This window comes from Pipistrellus hanaki (genome assembly GCF_964339955.1).
Source record: "Pipistrellus hanaki genome assembly, chromosome: 3".
In the NCBI taxonomy this organism is placed as follows: domain Eukaryota; kingdom Metazoa; phylum Chordata; class Mammalia; order Chiroptera; family Vespertilionidae; genus Pipistrellus; species Pipistrellus hanaki.
Window position 1 is genome coordinate 113,487,473 of NC_140505.1, and position 17,298 is coordinate 113,504,770.

General features: G+C 43.5%; 2 protein-coding genes across 5 annotated transcripts in view; both read left to right on the plus strand.

Moving 5' to 3' along the window:
* Positions 1–690: 690 nt before the first annotated feature.
* POC1B (POC1 centriolar protein B) overlaps positions 691–17,298 on the plus strand; it is a 103,566-nt gene continuing 86,958 nt past the window's right edge. The window contains exons 1-2 of one of the 4 annotated variants that reach the window (XM_084876906.1): positions 691–959; positions 1,533–1,617. In XM_084876906.1, coding sequence (XP_084733032.1) covers positions 945–959; positions 1,533–1,617 — 100 coding nt within the window. In that variant the 5' untranslated portion in view covers positions 691–944. Of the gene's footprint in view, positions 960–1,532; positions 1,618–4,194; positions 4,290–17,298 lie in introns of those variants that run through there. The other 3 variants (XM_084876905.1, XM_084876909.1, XM_084876907.1) reach the window with 3 other exon arrangements.
* Positions 1,920–7,221, plus strand: LOC311619025 (polypeptide N-acetylgalactosaminyltransferase 4). Its single transcript, XM_084876904.1, has one exon. The coding sequence runs from the start codon at positions 2,191–2,193 to the stop codon at positions 3,937–3,939; it is 1,749 nt and encodes a 582-aa protein (XP_084733030.1). The 5' UTR covers positions 1,920–2,190; the 3' UTR covers positions 3,940–7,221.

Here is a 17,298-nt window from a genome sequence, read left to right on the forward strand (position 1 = left end):
GGACTTGGAATTGGAAGAGCTGTCTCTGTGATTTTTGACAATTACATATAAAATATCTAAGAATCAAGTTTATAATTTGTAAACGTTGGTAACATTTTGTAACTGTCACCTTCATAATGTTGCTGAAGCTCAAGTGATATGTATAACGAAGCCTACTACAGAAATGGCTGTAGCTACTATGTGGCCTTAGTAATTAAACAAAACAAAAAGTTTATTCCTAAGTCTTTTCAAATACTAGATATGCTGCTGCATAAGTTGGTTGTTCTAAAACATACAAAAATGAGATTAGAATAGAAAAATAGAAAAACATTAAGTGGATGCACAATATTCATTTATTCAATAATTTATCTCATTTATCCACAATCTACATTTACATCACGCAGAACATTGTATGAGAAATAGTAATTAAATAAATTTAAATGTGTTCTCCAAAGGTTTAGTTCCCTTGTGCTCATTAAGCTGCTCCTGCTTTGTTCAAATCTCCCTCCCCTGTCTTAACAAGCAATAGGGAACCCTCTTGAATTCGCTGGCGCTGTCTCTTTAAGGAGTAATGGAACTCCGATTGCATCGATCACAGACTCTTGACCCTCTCGCTCCAAGCGGTTTAATTCCAGTCACGGAAACTACTCTCTTTCTGGGTGTCATGCCTGGAGGTGCGTGAGTGTAAATACATTTTGGTCTTGGCGTGTGATCGCTCTTGAACGTGGGGTGGTTGGCCTGCCAGCTGGAGGACGCCCGGCGGTGCCCGGCGCCGCGGGACCTCGGGGCTCGGCTGGCCACGCCTGGAGCGCGGGGGTGATTGGGCCGCCGTTGTTGTAGTGACCGGGAGGCGCCGCCGCCCCAGGCAGACGGTTCCGGGCGCCGCATGGTCCCCCATCGCTTCTCATCCCCTTCTTTTCCCCCGTTTCCCCACCCGCAGGAACCGGTGACCCGCCGCTCCCCCCATGGCCTCCGTCCCGGTAAGGACGGGCTGGAAGCGACTCCCCGGAGCCGGTTTTGCGGGCTGCGGGGCCCGGTCGGAGCCGCGCCCGCACCTGGCGGGAGGTGGAGGCAGGTGTCCGCCGCCGGATCCCCCCCGCAGTCTCCAGCCCCTCGCCCCGGGCGCCCGCGTCTCCCCCAGCGCTGCCCTGGCGGCGGGAGCGTCCGGCCCCGGCCGGGCTCGGGACGGAGCCCCTGCGGGCGGGCGCTCTGCCTCCGGAATCCTCGGAGGTTCCCGTGGAACGCCTGCGTCAGAATCACCGGGAGGCGTTTAAAAAGCGCCGGAGCCGGGGGGCCCGGGAGCCTGCATTTCAGACGCGCTGCCCGGGCGGCCTCTCCGGTCCTTGCGGTTCTGAGCAGCGCGACCCGAGGATGCTGCCGGCCCTGCGGGGGCCGGGGCCGCCCCGCGTCTCCCAGCGGGGCCTCCTGCCCGCGGACCCGCCGCCCGCGGCCGCTCCCGGGACGGGCCCCGCGGGGGGGCCCCGCGCGCGCCCCCGGCCCCCCGCGTCGGAGGCCCGCACCTGCTGTCACATCCTGACCGCTTTCCTTCCCAGGAGGACCCCGTTCTGGAGCGTTACTTTAAGGGCCACAAAGCTGCGATCACATCCTTGGACTTCAGTCCCAACGGCAAACTATTGGGTAAGTTGTATTCATTCATATTCATTCTCTCTCTCTCTCTCTCTCTCTCTCTCTCTCTCTATATATATATATATATATATATATACACACATATATATATATATTTTGTAACGGGGCAGCGCTCCGCTGCTGGGACGCCTCGCCTCCTGCCCACGCCGCCCCTGGAGGACCCCGAGGCCCCGGGTTGGGAGAGCTGAGGGCGGCCGGGGGCGCGGGGAGCGGGGCCGCTGGGTCCCGCCTGGCCCGGTCCGGCTAGGAGCCTTGCGCGGACTGACCGCCAGGAGGAGCGAGCGGGCGGCGGGGCGGGCCTGTCCGCGCCCGGGGAGGGGTGGGTGTTGGCCGCGAGTTTGAGAAAAGTTGTGCGCGGCGCGGGAGGAAGTGCCGAGCGAGTTGGGGCTGCGCGGCGGGCGGTGACTGCGGGCTCGGGGGGGACCCGGGAGGCCCCGCGGCCGCCGAGGAGCCGAGGACCCGCGGGGAGAGCGAGGTGGGGGGGCCCGCTCCGGAGTTGGCTCCCGCCCGAGCCCCGAACGCCCGGCGGCGGCGGGTCCGCTGCCCGCGCCCCGCGCGGAGACCATGCGGCTCCGGGCGGCCGCGAGGTGGACCTGGGCGGGCAAGAGCTGCCTGCTGCTGGCGCTGCTCACCGTGGCCTACGTCCTGGTGGAGCTCTCCGTCTCCAATCTCCATGCCTCTTCGGGAGCCGGCCCGGCCTGGGAGCGGGGGCCCGGGCGGCTCTCCGAGCCCGAGCAAAAGGCGGGGGATCTGTCCCGGCCGCTGTACGACAAGCCGCCCGCAGACCCCCGCGCCCTGGGCGAGTGGGGCAAAGCCAGCAAACTGCAGCTCGGCGAGGCCGAACGGAAGCAGCAAGAGGAGCTCATTGAGCGATATGCCATCAACATCTACCTCAGTGACAGGATCTCCCTGCACCGCCACATAGAGGACAAGCGAATGCACGAGTGCAAGTCCAAGACCTTCGACTACAGGCGGCTCCCCACCACCTCCGTCATCATCGCTTTCTACAACGAAGCCTGGTCCACGCTGCTCCGCACCGTCCACAGCGTTTTGGAAACCTCCCCCGCCGTCCTCCTGAAGGAGATCATCCTCGTGGATGACCTGAGCGACCGGGTGTATCTGAAGACACAGCTTGAAACGTACATCAGCAACCTCGACCGAGTCCGCTTGATTCGGACCACCAAGCGGGAGGGCTTGGTGAGGGCCCGCCTCATCGGGGCCACGTTCGCCACTGGGGACGTGCTCACGTTCCTGGATTGTCACTGTGAGTGTAACTCTGGTTGGCTGGAACCCCTTTTGGAAAGGATTGGCGAGGATGAAACGGCCATCGTTTGTCCTGTGATAGATACCATCGATTGGAATACTTTTGAGTTCTATATGCAGACTGGGGAACCCATGATTGGTGGGTTTGACTGGCGTTTAACGTTCCAGTGGCATTCTGTCCCCAAGCACGAAAGGGACAGGAGGAAATCGAGAATTGAGCCAATCAGATCGCCCACCATGGCCGGAGGACTGTTTGCTGTCAGCAAGAAATATTTTGAGTACCTTGGGACATACGACACTGGGATGGAAGTGTGGGGAGGTGAGAATCTGGAGCTCTCTTTCAGAGTGTGGCAGTGTGGAGGGAAACTGGAGATCCACCCGTGTTCCCACGTGGGCCACGTATTCCCTAAGCGGGCTCCCTATGCTCGGCCCAATTTTCTACAGAACACTGCTCGGGCGGCTGAAGTGTGGATGGATGAGTACAAAGAGCATTTCTACAATCGAAACCCTCCAGCAAGGAAAGAATCTTACGGGGATATTTCTGAAAGAAAATTGCTACGAGAACGGCTGAAGTGCCAGAGCTTTGACTGGTATTTGAAAAATGTGTTTTCGAACTTACACGTTCCGGAGGATAGGCCAGGCTGGCACGGAGCTATTCGCAGTATGGGGATCTCTTCTGAATGTTTAGATTATAACGCTCCCGACAACAACCCCACAGGTGCTAACCTTTCACTGTTTGGATGCCATGGTCAAGGGGGCAATCAATTCTTTGAATATACTTCAAACAAAGAAATCAGGTTTAATTCTGTGACTGAGTTATGTGCACAAGTCCCTGAGCAAAAGAATCACGTAGGAATGCAGAATTGTCCAAAAGATGGGTTCCCTGTGCCAGCAAACATTATTTGGCATTTCAAAGAAGACGGAACCATTTTTCATCCACACTCAGGACTCTGTCTTAGTGCTTATCGGACACCTGAGGGCCGCGCTGATGTGCAGATGAGAACTTGTGATGCTCTGGATAAAAATCAAATCTGGAAGTTTGAGAACTAAAAGAGCACAAGCAGCACTTTAGTCCTGAGCTGACAGTATATTCAGTAAAGTCCAAGAGCCTCAATGGAGATTATATTTTATTAGAGATCGCCCAGTGATCATCTCTGAGAGTGCTGTATAATCTGTGTTTCATCTTGGCATAGAACACAAACTGTTGCGCAGAGCGCTGCTGTTTCACGTTTGAAAGTGCCTTACTTAGAAGTGGTTTTATTTTATTTCAGAGTTCTGTCAATATGGTTTCTTCTCCTTAAAGAAGTTGACTATGAATTGAGATACACAAAACATGTAGGTGCCAGATGATCGTACAGACTGTAAAAGTCCCAAGTAAAATAGGTGATTTTTGTTTATGGGTAAGTTCACTGCACATCCTTTTTTTTTTTTTTATGTTTTCTTTTTTTACAAATTCTTAAATGTGCAGTTTGAGCTAAAGCTGTTTTGATTATACATAGATTTTGGATTTCTTTAACCAACACATTAACTTTTGGGGTTTGTTTATTTTTTCTAATTTTTTAAAATGAAATGGAAATTAAAGAAAGTTGATTTTAAGGAGAAAGGCCTGGTTTGGATATGTGTGTCCTTAGAAGAGGGCATTAGTTTGAATGTGAGTTTGGAGGTCTTTTTTTACATATAGACACTCAGAAAAATATACCCACATCTGAATGAAATGGGGAGATCTTTACATTCCACACTTTGCAAACTTGAGCTATTGGACTTAACTGATCTATAGTGATACCTCAGATAGCTTTGATTTCATAACCTGTCCTGTCTGTGAACTTGTTAGTGTGTTAAGGCATTATCTGATTGCACTTCCTTAAGTTATGAATGTACTAGAGAGGGACTCATTCAGAATACTGTACTTCCTTCCCTTTGTTAATGCTTAATCACTTAAAGTAAATACAATTGAGGCCTCTCTGAAGTTAAACCCAACTGTGTTTATTGAAATGTGTGAAAACGAAAGTGGGCCCTGTTTTGCAGAGGCTGTGGAACTCTTCTGTGAGTTCTGGCTGCTTAGGGCATTTCAGGATTAATCTTAAGAAGATAAGGAAAGAAGCCTGTCTTGACAATGGTGAATGCTGCCTTCCAACTTTTTTCCACTGAGCCTTACACTTAGGCTGCTTTCCGAAAGTGGGGAAATGACTGAGTGAATGAATGAATGGCTCAGCCCAGGAATGTGACTGGTCAAGTCATTTGACCAAATGACTCAGTTTGGCCCTCAGTTTCCTGATCTGCAAAATGTGGATGCTGGATTAGATCGATCTTGAAGATCTCTTCCAGCTCTGAAATGTTATGATTATGCATTATATCCGTCTCAGTTTCAATCATTGTGCAATCTTTACAACACTTTTTATCTGTTCACTTTTAACATAGGTATTGTTTTTGAGCAACGTTCAGTCCAGTTATGAAGCTCAGAAAAAGAATTGGTTTTAAGACTTACGTGAGCTGAGCTCACCTGCAATGGTTTATTTTTGGATTGAGTGGAAAGTTGTATTCATTTCATTTTGTCAATTGTTGAGCCAATTTTTGTTTTTATCTTTAATCTTTCAAACTGTAAATAATCTTTTGGGGCAAGGTTGTAAATATTTCCCAAACTAAATAATTGGAGAAGTAAACATACTAAACAAAAGTATTTTTACTGGTTTAATTGCGATGTTATATTTAGAAATCTAAATTTAGAATTAAATCTCAAATTAGTTCACTTTGGCCTAGATTTTTGAAAAATACATGCTTGATAAAAAAATTAATCCATAATCCTTATATGAAAATTTGTTTTCATTGTCTACTTAATGACGTAGCAACTTTGCAAATCTGAATTTAAGAAAAAATTTTAGGATATTTCAAAAAGTGAAATTGTTCAGTGGCTTGAATATTTTTATTTTTTTATTTTGCTTCTAAAAATGAAAATGTGTTATTAGCTTTCTGTAAGTTATCTGGCAACCTTAAAATTTATCAAAGAATTGCCATGGCACTGGGTATAATTTAAAGAGGACTTATAGTGCTCGAATTTTACAAAAGGGTTGACTGACAACAGATATTCTCCTAAACCTACCCTCTCTCCATGCTCAGCCTGCCTTTTTTAAATTATTAAATTACTTTTTAGTTTTTAATTTATTTTTATTATTATTCTTAGCCCCCTATCAAATGGGAGAATTAAAGTAGATATATTCTGGAAGTACATACTGGAATTATTTTTATTCTAGTATCTTGCTGCTCATGTCAAGAGGGAAAGGGAGCATTAAAAACTAGAGTAGTACTTAATTCTTTATTTACTCTTGGTCTAAATTTCAGGGCTTTTTGGAAGAAAGTTTAGACTAGTACTTTATTTATATCAATTAATTTGGAAGAGTTAGGCTGTTCATTCCTTACAATCCTGTACATAACTGAAGAATGAGACTTCCACTTTTCATGTATAGGCATTTCCAATTTAATTAAAAAACACACTATAAAACTGTAAACAAAATGTATTTGGATGCCCTACTTCTAATTTATTGATACTAAATCTCTTTTTTTGGGGGGGCAATTAAGAGTTGACCTTTTAAGTTAGTTTACATGCTGAATCATAACTTTAGAAAAATATTTGCTAAACAAGAAGTTTCAACTTTAAATGGCCAGTCACTATGTCATTTAGTATCTGAGTCTCTGAATAGTTTGACCATCTAACTTGGCATTTTTATAAGTCATTAAAAAAAAAAAAAAAAGATAAGCTAGTCATATGCAAGATCTCTATAACTCAAAATAACTTGTTAGTAAAAGAAAATGTGTTTTCATTATGTGTTGGCAAATCAAGCATTTCTAGATTGAAGACAAGATTATTTTTAAGTTTTGTAGTCATAGTTGATTTAGGATCTCAATTTGAATTGATAAAACAGTTTTCACTTGTCTTTTTGAGTTTGTGTTTTAAAAATATATTTAAATGAGCACAAAGAATGTTGAGATTTTGCCAGGCATGTGTGGTTCAGTGGTAGAGCGTTGACCTATGAACTTGGAGGTCCCGGTTCACTTCCCAGTAAGGGCACATGCCCAGATTTCAGGCTCAATCCCCAGTGGGGTGCATGCAGGAAGCAGCTGATCAATGATTCTCTCTCATCATTTATGTTTCTATCTCTCTCTCCCTCTCCCTCTCAGAAATCAATAAAGTATATTTTTAAAAAAGAGAATGTTGAAGTTCAGATTAATCTGTTTTGAATGATGCATTTTTTTCTGTGTGATGAGCAGTTTCTATCCTTTTTTCCCTTTGTAAATGTATTTGCAATATTAAGACAAAATAAAATGTGTGCCTAATTATTTTTGCAAATGGATTTTGATTACTTTAGTCTGTGGGATCACTGTTCCTGTGTACACATTTATTGATGGTGCAGAAGTTAAGCTTGTAATTCTTTAACTTAATTGGGAATGCGAACAGTAGACTATAAAAAAAGTCAAGTTTTCTATATTATTTTGCAAAGTGTCATAAACCAGCAAGTATTCTGAAATGGTGACAGCACTATTTATGCATTAACTACTTAAAAAAACTGGGAATAATTAGGGATCTCTGGGGCCCACTGAGGGCACTATAAAAGAAAGCAAGTGGGCACCTGGGCTAAAAAGCAAACAAACAAACAAACAATCCATAAACCCTGTTGTCTCACACTTTCTCAACCTTTTTTCTCTCATCATCCTGTCCCTATAAGCAGTTCCTGTCCAACAGTAGCATCTCTCTTCTTTAGTGATCCCTGCCCAAAGCCCTGCCCTCCTGCCTCCACCCAGCCTGACACACTGCCTGAGAACTACTACCCTAAGAATTGAGCTTTAAGCACCATGTGTCTTATAGCCACAATGAAGATATGTATAGTTGAGCTTAACACATTTTCACTAATCTCTTATATTTTGTACTGTTTAAAAAGTTGCTATAAATACGCGTGTTATAATCTTGCTTTCTTATAAGGTGACTACAACCCTGTGTAAATCATTTCATGTCTCTATATTTGTTTCATAAATATGAAAAACAAATGGGAAAATCTGTAGAGATGATACATTAGTGGTTGCCAGAGACTGGGGAAGGGAGGAATAGCAAATGATTGCTAATGAGCATGTTTGTTTGTTTGTTTGTTTGTTTGTTTTGGGGGGGACGGGGAGGAGGAGTGATGGTGATGAGAATGTACTGGAATTAGATAGTGACAGTGTGGTACAACTTTGGGCAAAACACTGAATTGTACACTTTAAAAGGGGGAAGTTACAGTATGTGAATTATATCTGAATTTAAAAAATAAATTTCAGAGTAAGAAAGAGGCTGGATAATTTCATGTGTCCTAGAAAATATTTCTCTTTTCTGTGTTCCTCTGTGCATACTAGATTTTAAAACAGGCCAGCAGTATTTATTATTAATACTTGAATCATTTTTGTGATTTAGTAGAATTAAGAACCTTATATATAATGTGAATCTCCCAGTTAAGTATTAGGCTTCAGTAAGAAATCAGTTGTTATTGGAGTTTTTCCTAAAATTCTGAAAAACCTCAATTAATCCTTTAAGACAGTAGGTAGAGATGAATTATTATAAAAGATGAATGAGTTCTTGAGGTATACAGTTTGTTCATGCAGAACTGAAGGGGAGAGAAACAACTTGCTAGTAATCGGGTACTACTGTTCCTTTTCTACCCAGCTTGGCCATCATATCATGCTGGCCTGGGAGAGAGATCTGCTGCAGGACTCGTGTCCTGAGCTGTCTGGTGACCCTTCTAACCCATTTATTTGTACTTATCTAATCCTGTTCAAAGGGGGAACGGGAAGTGCTGTTTTTACTCAGTACATCTTTATTTAGTTATTGCCTCTGTGCCAGGTGCTGGCCCACACTTGGGCATACCAACGGAAGTGAACAAAGCAGGTGTGCCAGAGTGGTATGAAGAATTCACAGTCCAGTGATAAGAGACAGTAACAAGCAAACACACAAATTATATGCAGGTTCAACTTGGAAACAGGAAAATAATTGAATGCTGTGAAGGAACAAAGTGCTTTGAGGGATGATAACTATGACAATATACTTGTGTATGGATCAAAAAACACTTCTCTGTGGAAGTTAGATTTAAGTCAAGACCTGAAGGAGGAGTTAGCTAGGTAAAGACTAGAGAGCATGGTATAGAATAGCATTTAGCAGAAGGATGGGAAAGAGCTTGCCCTCAATCAAGGAAGTAAAAGGCAGCCAGCATGGATAAAGCCATGCACCAAGAAAGAGAGCTTTGGGAGATGAAGCTGCAGGGGGAGGCAGAGGCAGCTTGGGTAAGGCCTTGGAGGCTAAGAGGCTGTAGTGGGTTAAATGGTGGCCCTCCAAAAGATATGCCCATTCCTAATCCCTGGGCCTAGAACCTGTAAATGTGACAGTTTTTTAAATAAAGGTCTTTGCAAATGCAATTAAGTTAAGGATCTTGAGAAGGAATAATCTAGAATGACTTGGGTGGGCCCTAAGTCCAATGACTAGTGTTCTTATAAGACAAATGAAGGAGATAAGAGAAAGCCATAATGAAGCCAGAGATAAGGAATCAGAGAGACTGAGCCACAAGCCAGGGAGATTCCAAAGATTCCAGAAGCTGGAAGAGGCTAGGAATCTCTAGTCTTTAGAGCAGCGTGGGAACCTTTTTTTTTTTTTTTTTTTTTTTTTGCCAAGGGCCATTTGGATATTTATAAATCATTTGTGGGCCATACAAAATTATCAACTTAAAAAATTAGCCTGCTGTATTTGGTCAAAAATTAACTCACCCCTAATGCGTTGGTAAGGCCAGACCAAATGTTTTCACGTCTTATGAGGCCCGTGGACTAGACGTCCCCTACCCCTGCTTTAGAGGGAGTGTGGTATTTCCAGCACCTTGATTTTAGACTTCCAGTCTAGAACTGTGAGAGAATAAATTTCTGTTTTTTTAAGCCTCCCAATTTTTGGTAATATGTTAAGGCAGACTCAAGAGGCCATTTTTTAGGATTTTTTCTGAGAGTTGTGGAAAGCTGTTGAGAGTTTTAAGTAAGGGAAAAACATCTGAATTATACAATAGAAAGATCATTGTGGCTACCATGGGAAGACTGAACTATTAGCAGAGAAATTAAGAGCTATTATAGTAATACTAGAGGCCCAGTGTATGAAAATTTATGTACTGGAGTGGGGGGGTCCCCTCGGCCCATCCTGCCCCCTCTCACAGTCCAGGAGCTTTCGGAGGTGGGAGACGACCCGGCTATCAGGGGAAGGCGATGCCCCATCACACCTCTGCTGCTGCCACTGCCAGCAGTGCAAAGCCTCAGCCGGCCCTAGTTACCTGTGCCTTGGGCAGCCCTGGGTAGCTGGGCAGCTGCCATCTGAGGCTTGCCTGCGCCTCGGGCTGGCCCTGGGAGGCTGGGAGGGGCTGAAGGGAGTGGGGGACTCCTGAGGCAGGCGTGTGGCAAGGCCTGGCCTGCCCCTAAGTGGGCCCAGCCTTGCCATGCCTGCCACCCTGGCAGGGCTGAGGGGACTGGGCATTACTATCTTGTGGCTGTGGGCACCAACATCTTTGAGGGCAGGACAGCCAATTAACATATTCCCTCCTTATTGGCTGTGGAAGCTCCATCTTTTTTTTTTTTTTTTTTTTTTTTTTAAGGTTTGAATTGTTTATTCATTTTTTTTAAAACAGTATACATTGTTAAATAATGTAAGGAAAACATAATTCAGAAATATTTTTTAATGTGGAAAAGATACTCAAAGTGTACTATTAACACAAAAATAATTTAAACATTTCAGTAGCTAGTTGATTCCTCTAGGCTTCAGTTATTTCATCCACAGGAAGGAAAAAAAAAAAATCAACAGTAAATAAAACCAGTTCTTTCTTTTTTGTGAATGAAGAGATCTCAAAATTATTGAACCAAAATAACAAACAATGTGCTGCATTTGGCTTGCTTGTTTCTCTAGTAAAAAGTATTGTTTCATTTGTCTTAGGTGGTCCATTTCTCATTAACTTGGCCACCTTCTTCTATTCCTTACTCTCACCATCTCCCTAAGAATTATAAGCAGAGAATGAATAAGTAAACAATTTCGAAGGAGGGCTTGGAACCTCTGCCCTTTTCATTTCTACCTTCCTAAAACCTTCAGCTTTCATTTGCACCATCGGGGCCCAGGCTAATGGAAAGAAACAGGGCCACGAAGGGACAACAGGATAGGAGAGCCAATGAGGCTCTTCCTATTGTGATTCCTGGGATGTGCCATTGAGGTGGGTAAGAGGTTGGAAATATATCAATTTCCCAACTCAAGAGTCAAGACAAGAAGCACCCAAAAAATTAAAGAGTCCTAGCTTTCCCCCCATCTTCAGAGATATAGAGACCCCCAGTTAGCCAATTAGGAGAGCATTTCCTGTAAGCTCTGAAAATGATAGAACTGCCCATTATAACTAGGCATATCACTAAATAACACTGGTTGGTTGCAGTTATTAAGGAGAATATTTGTTAAAATGAAATGTGAGAATATCAGTTGCAATTGCAGAAATAAAGGTGGCACAACAGATTATGATCCTGCAACCATTTGGACATAGGAGAAAAACATAGAGAAACATATTCTTCCCTACAATGCTTACTTCAGATGTGGTGGAAGCTCCATCTTTGAGGGCAGGGTCAATTAGCATATTTCCTCCTTATTAACTGTAGGCATCACCATCTTTTGTGATGGTGTGAGGGTCAATTAGCATATTCCTTCTTTATTAGATAGGATCACCAGGAGATGATGGTGGTTTTAGTAAAAAATGGTGATATTGAAAGTAAAGAGGTGGTCTGGGAAAGAAAGAGACTTGGGAGTTATTAGCATATAGATCAGTGTTTCCCAAACTTCTCTCATGATGAGAATCACCTGGTGGAGTTGTTAAAACACAGATTGCTGAATCCCAACTAAGAAGTGCTAAACTAGAATTTTTGAGAACATATAGGTAAAATTGCATACCTAACTTAGTGCTCTGTATATAAAATCTGTCTTAGAGCACTAGTTAAGTATACAATTTTACCTATATGTTCCCAAAAATTCTAGTTTAGCACTTCTTAGTTGGGATTCAGGAATCTGTGTTTTAACAACTCCACCAGGTGATTCTCATCATGAGAGAAGTTTGGGAAACACTGATATAGATGATAAAGTCATGGGAATAGATAAAGTCACCTGGGAAGAACATAGAACAATGAGGGCAAATGGCCAATGTCTGAGTCCAGAAGATCTCTAAGCTTTAGATCAGAAGAGGAAATAACAACAAAATAATCAGAAAGATAGGAGGGAAAGCCGTAATAGTAGGCCATCATGAAAGCTAGGGTTGAGAGTAGGGTAAAAATGTTGAAGAGAATGTAGAAGATACCAAATAGTCATTATTTTTAAAAATATATTTCTTTATTGATTTCAGAGAGGAAGGGAGAGGGAGAGAGAGATAGAAACATCAAAAATGACAGAGAATCATTGATTGGCTGCTTCCTGCATGCCCCCTCGTGAGGATCGATCCCCGACATGTGCCCTTGGCTGGAATCGAACCTGGGACCTTTCAGTCCACAGGTCAACGTTCTATCCACTGAGCCAAACCGGCTAGGGCCCAAATAGTCATTATTGAGCACTACTGGGCAGTGTAGAAGTTCATATGAAATTAGTGATCATGAATTTTCAGTGTTCCAAATCTATCTGGGATTGTGTCTAGCATTTTCTCTGGCACAGATAGAGTCTCAGAAAAGGCGGAATGATTGGGATTTTGCCAGGCTAGCCTGAAGGAAAGCAGGAGAGTCAAGGGATTGAATGTATGTGTAAGAGGGGAATTGTAAATTGGATAAAGGAAGATAGTAAAAAGAGCCTTCCTGAGGAACATAGGTCAGTGGATTAGACTTCTGGATGAAGTGACATCTATGAAAAGGCAAGTTGTCAGAGGGTATGGCAAGTTTCAGTTGGTGATATGGGAAGTATTCAGGTTCTGCTGGTGACGAGATCCAGGGTGTGAGCACAAATAGATTATGGAGGAGGCAAAGAATTCCTTATTATGCCCTCGGTCTGAAATGTTCTTCACCATCTCACTCTTGGCTTGACTGGCTCCTTACCCTTCATACCCCCATTTAAAAATGCCACTGATCACTCCATTTGAAGTGAGTATTCTGCCCCACACAAAATTCTCATTATGACTTCCTACTTTATTTTCCTATGAGCTTTTTTGTTTTCCTTTTCTCCAAGTGAATATAAGCTCCCCGTTTAGAGATTTTGGCTATTTTGTTACTTAGCACTTCCCCTGACCCACCCACAAATGCCTTACATGTCATAGGGGTGAGATATCTGTTGAATCTTCAATAATAATAAAAGTGTAATATGCTAATTGGACTGGCCATCTTTCCTGATAACCTTGGGAGCCAGAGCCGAGGCAGCATTGGGCCTCTAGTGAACTAGTAATATCAAGTGTTGGAATGGAGTAGGAGAGGTATGAAAGAGAAAATAATTGTTGCTTGAAAGGGATTCACAATCTTGGTGTCATCAAGCAAGGTTAAGGTTTAAGTAGTTAAGGACAAGGAGGGTCTAGTGGTAACTTTTGGGAAGGAGAGAAGACATGGTGTCAAGTTCAGCTAAGGAGATCCCTAGAGCATATGGCAGTGAGAGTACATGATCATTGATGACCAGAGAGGCTTAAGGCTTAAACTGGTCATGATTGGAGAAAACAGAACACGAAGCATGATGGATTAAAAAACAACAACAACACTTTTATCAAAAATTAGAGTTGACACACAATGTTATATTAGTTTCAGGTGTACATTATACTGATTAGATATTTATATACCTTACATAATATTACAACATTTACATGATTATTTTACATGGCTAATTTCTTCTTGACAGCCTTTTCTGAGTTTCACAGGATAGGTTGAGAGGTGATCAGAGGAGAGAGAGGAGAGGGGATGGGAGAAAGCAGTATCTGTGAAGTGTTGTCATCCCTTCTTATGAATGCAGAAGCTGAGAGTTCAGTAACTTCCCTGAAGCTATGGACCAAATGAACAGCAAGGCTTGGCTAAGCTTGGTCTGGAGCTGGGCTCTGGGGGCACGCTCAAGAATACAAACATTAGAAGAGTTTAGAAGTATTTTCACATAGTTTTCAGAATCTGTGCTGTACTTCAGAAGTTTCCATTTAAAATGATAAAATTTTAACATTGAAGTTCTCAGTTTTTTCCCTTCAGAGTTACCCTGCATTGACTCAGTCACTGTTTAATGTGTGTGGGTTGTTTGTAGAATAAATGATTGTAACAAACAAGTTAATTTCTCCTGTTTCTGACTGAAAAGAAGCAGAATTAAATTTGGAGTTTTTAAGTTAGTTCCTTATCGTGAAGTGGTAATAAAAATTTGCCAGAAATTCTTTTTCTAATATAGTTGTTGATGGCAACCATGTAGTGCTTGATTGAAGCTTCTCTTACTGTTATAATTTTTTAAATTACTCGAAGTGCTAAAGTAATTTTATGTTCTCACTGAGTTGCATTGTTTCTCAAATTTTGATAATATACACCCAAAGAATGTGAACAACTAGAAGTATGCATTTCAGGTCCCCAGTAATTCTAATGGAGATAATCCGTACATAAGTCCCCAGCGTTTTGAGAAACACTGGGCTATTGATAAATGCCCAGGCTTTGGAGTCTGATAGGCTCCAAAATGGAGCTCTACTACTTTCCTTCTGTGTGACCTTGGACAAGTTACTTAACTTCACTTAATATTTCCTCGTCTGTTAAAGAGGGATAATTATATCTACCAGCCCTGTTGTGAGGATTAAGTAAAAGAATGCTTATGAAGTCTTTAAAGATACTGGCCGTAATAACAACTCAGTAAAGGCTTGTGTTGATATGATTTATCAGGCCTCCTGGAGATGCGGAGTTTGAGTAAGTTAGATTAAATTTCTCCGGATTGATTATTACTAAAGATTATTTTTAAAGTGCTTGCAGCTTCTTTTAGACCATGCTTAAGCTAGCAAGCTAATTACTTAGTGTGAGCTAGTAGGAAAACATGCTAATTATTCCCTCATTCAGGGCAGAGAATTTTAAAGTTTATGCCCTCATCTAATTATATTAGTATACAGGGCTAGCATAGTAATAATTACTTCCGAAAAAAGTTTATTTACTTATGATTAGAATATTATCTTTTTATTGTGCAACCCTCTTCTGTCTAGGTTTATAGATGTGTAAGCCTGCGAATTACATTTTCTTTTTCTTTTCTTAAAAATATTTATAGAGAACTCCTTCTCATAGTTTTCCTTAGAAGGTTTACTTGTTTATTTTTCCCTGAAGTAGGAAGTCCGGGGCTTTTTTGTGACCCAAAGACTAGCATGTGCCTGGAATGGAACAGAAAGTACAGAATCATGGTGCTTCATACTAGAAAGCTGACATGAATTCTGGTAGGTGGCTTTTAAAGGAGGGCATAATGAGGGTAGAAAACAGAGAGGGACTTCTGAAATAATTGAAAATTCAGGAATTCTACATGAAGGTGATTGAATTATTAGGACTTCCTTGAATATGGAATGAAGACTTCAGGGGATATAATCCTGATTTATAAAGTTGTGATAGATATTATATTGTGAACACAAACCTTTTTAGTAAATTCTAAAATGTTTGTTCTTTGACCCATCAATAATTTTTTTGGGAATTTGTCACAAAGATATATTTGCACATGTCGGAAATGACACATGTACATAACAGCATTGTTTGTAAAAGCACTGTGAACAACATAAGAAGCCTGGACTGGTTAAATGAATGAAGGTGCGCAGTGAAATACTATGCAGCTGTTAAAAAGAATAAAGCAGACCTGCCTCAAGCTATGGCAGAGTAATTGATTACCAAACTTGCCCTCCAGCTGAAAACAACTGAAATAAGACAAAGTATATGAGACAGCTGTTTTCAGAGCAACAAAGAGTACACAACTGGTCATTTCAAGAAGGAAAGCATAAGGTGAGCCCCCCATCACTGGGCCTCCTCCCTAGGGGCACTCCACCTGCTACAGAGCAGAGAGGTAGAGCTTAAGCAGTGAGAGCCTGGCTGCACTGAGGCAGCAGAGGTATCGTTCTGGCTGATGGGGTGACCTTTGTGTGGCAGGATACCTGATATGTTCTTGCTGAGTCAGGTAAGCAGCCACAGAAGTCTGTGGGGGATTGTTATAGTTTTGGCTGAGGGCCCAGCACACTTGTGCAGGTTGAGATTCTGTGAAGTTTAACAAAGATTGCTTAATGCTGTGCTGGGAGTGGATTGATGATCCCAGTGACCATGCAGGACTGGGTGTCCCTGTATCTCTGGCTGAGCCAAAGTGGGGAAATCTTGCCAAGCACCTCAGACATGTGGTGGAGACACCAAGGAGGCCACGCCGTAGAATCTGGATCACACCTGATATAAAAGCCATGCCCTAAACCTATGTTCAAAACTGAAGTAGATCTACTCTCAAAGAATAAAACCACATCTGACAAGACCAAAAAGGAGCAAAACTGAATCCTGAACTACCGATAGTGAGATTGCTATTTGCAGAGGTTTCGGTTAGTGATGATCACCCTACTATTTGTGTATTCTAAATTTGAATAGAACATGTTGAGAGTAATGAGAGCCAAGTTTTTTTTGTGTCTATGTGTGTGGGGGGAGTTATGAAAAGAAGTGGGGCTAGAATGTATTCAGTAGTTTTGGGTTGGAATTGAAATTATGATTATGAACTCATGGTTTTTAATGTTTTTATATCTACACTAGGGGCCCAGTGCATGAATACATGCACCTTGAAAAGAACTGTGGGCTGTGAGGCTGCAGTGGGCACAGGGGCGGGTCTCGGCCCATTCTTCATGCCTCCACCCGTCCCCTCCTGTCGAGGCTCCTGGTCCCCGTCTTCTGGCAGTCCCACTCCCGCTGCTGCCACTCCCACTTGCTGATGGTACAGAGCAATTGGGGCTGGCTCCAGCAGTGGGCACAAGTGGGGCTGGGCCGTCAGTGGGTACAAGCAGTGACTGCTGCCCTAATCACTGCAGCGGGAGGTGGAACAGCCCTCAAGGGTGATAGGGACCGGCGCCGGGTGCCTGCAATGGATGTGAGCAGCAGCTGCCAGCCCCAGTCGCCCCTCAGGAGCAGGAGGAAGTGGAGAAACCCTGAGGGGTGATTGGGGCTGACAGCTGCCACTCGCACATGCTGACGGCGTTGAGCGATGGAGGCCAGTGCCAGGCGCTGGCAGTGGGTGTGATTGGCGGCTCCAGTGCCGGCAGCAGGTGTGAGCACCTGACGGGACCATGGTGCGGGAGCACTAGAGGCTTGCCCCAATGACAGTGACCGGTACCCTGCCTTGGTCTGGCGCCCCTGCTCACATGCTCCACCATCCCGCCATGGCCGATGCCTGCCAAGTTCCGCACTCTGCCGCCTGCTGCTGACACCTGT

Coding starts and splice junctions, on each gene's coding strand:
- LOC311619025 (XM_084876904.1), top strand. CDS start 2,191: ATGCGGCTCCGGGCGGCCGCGAGGTGGACCTGGGCGGGCAAGAGCTGC.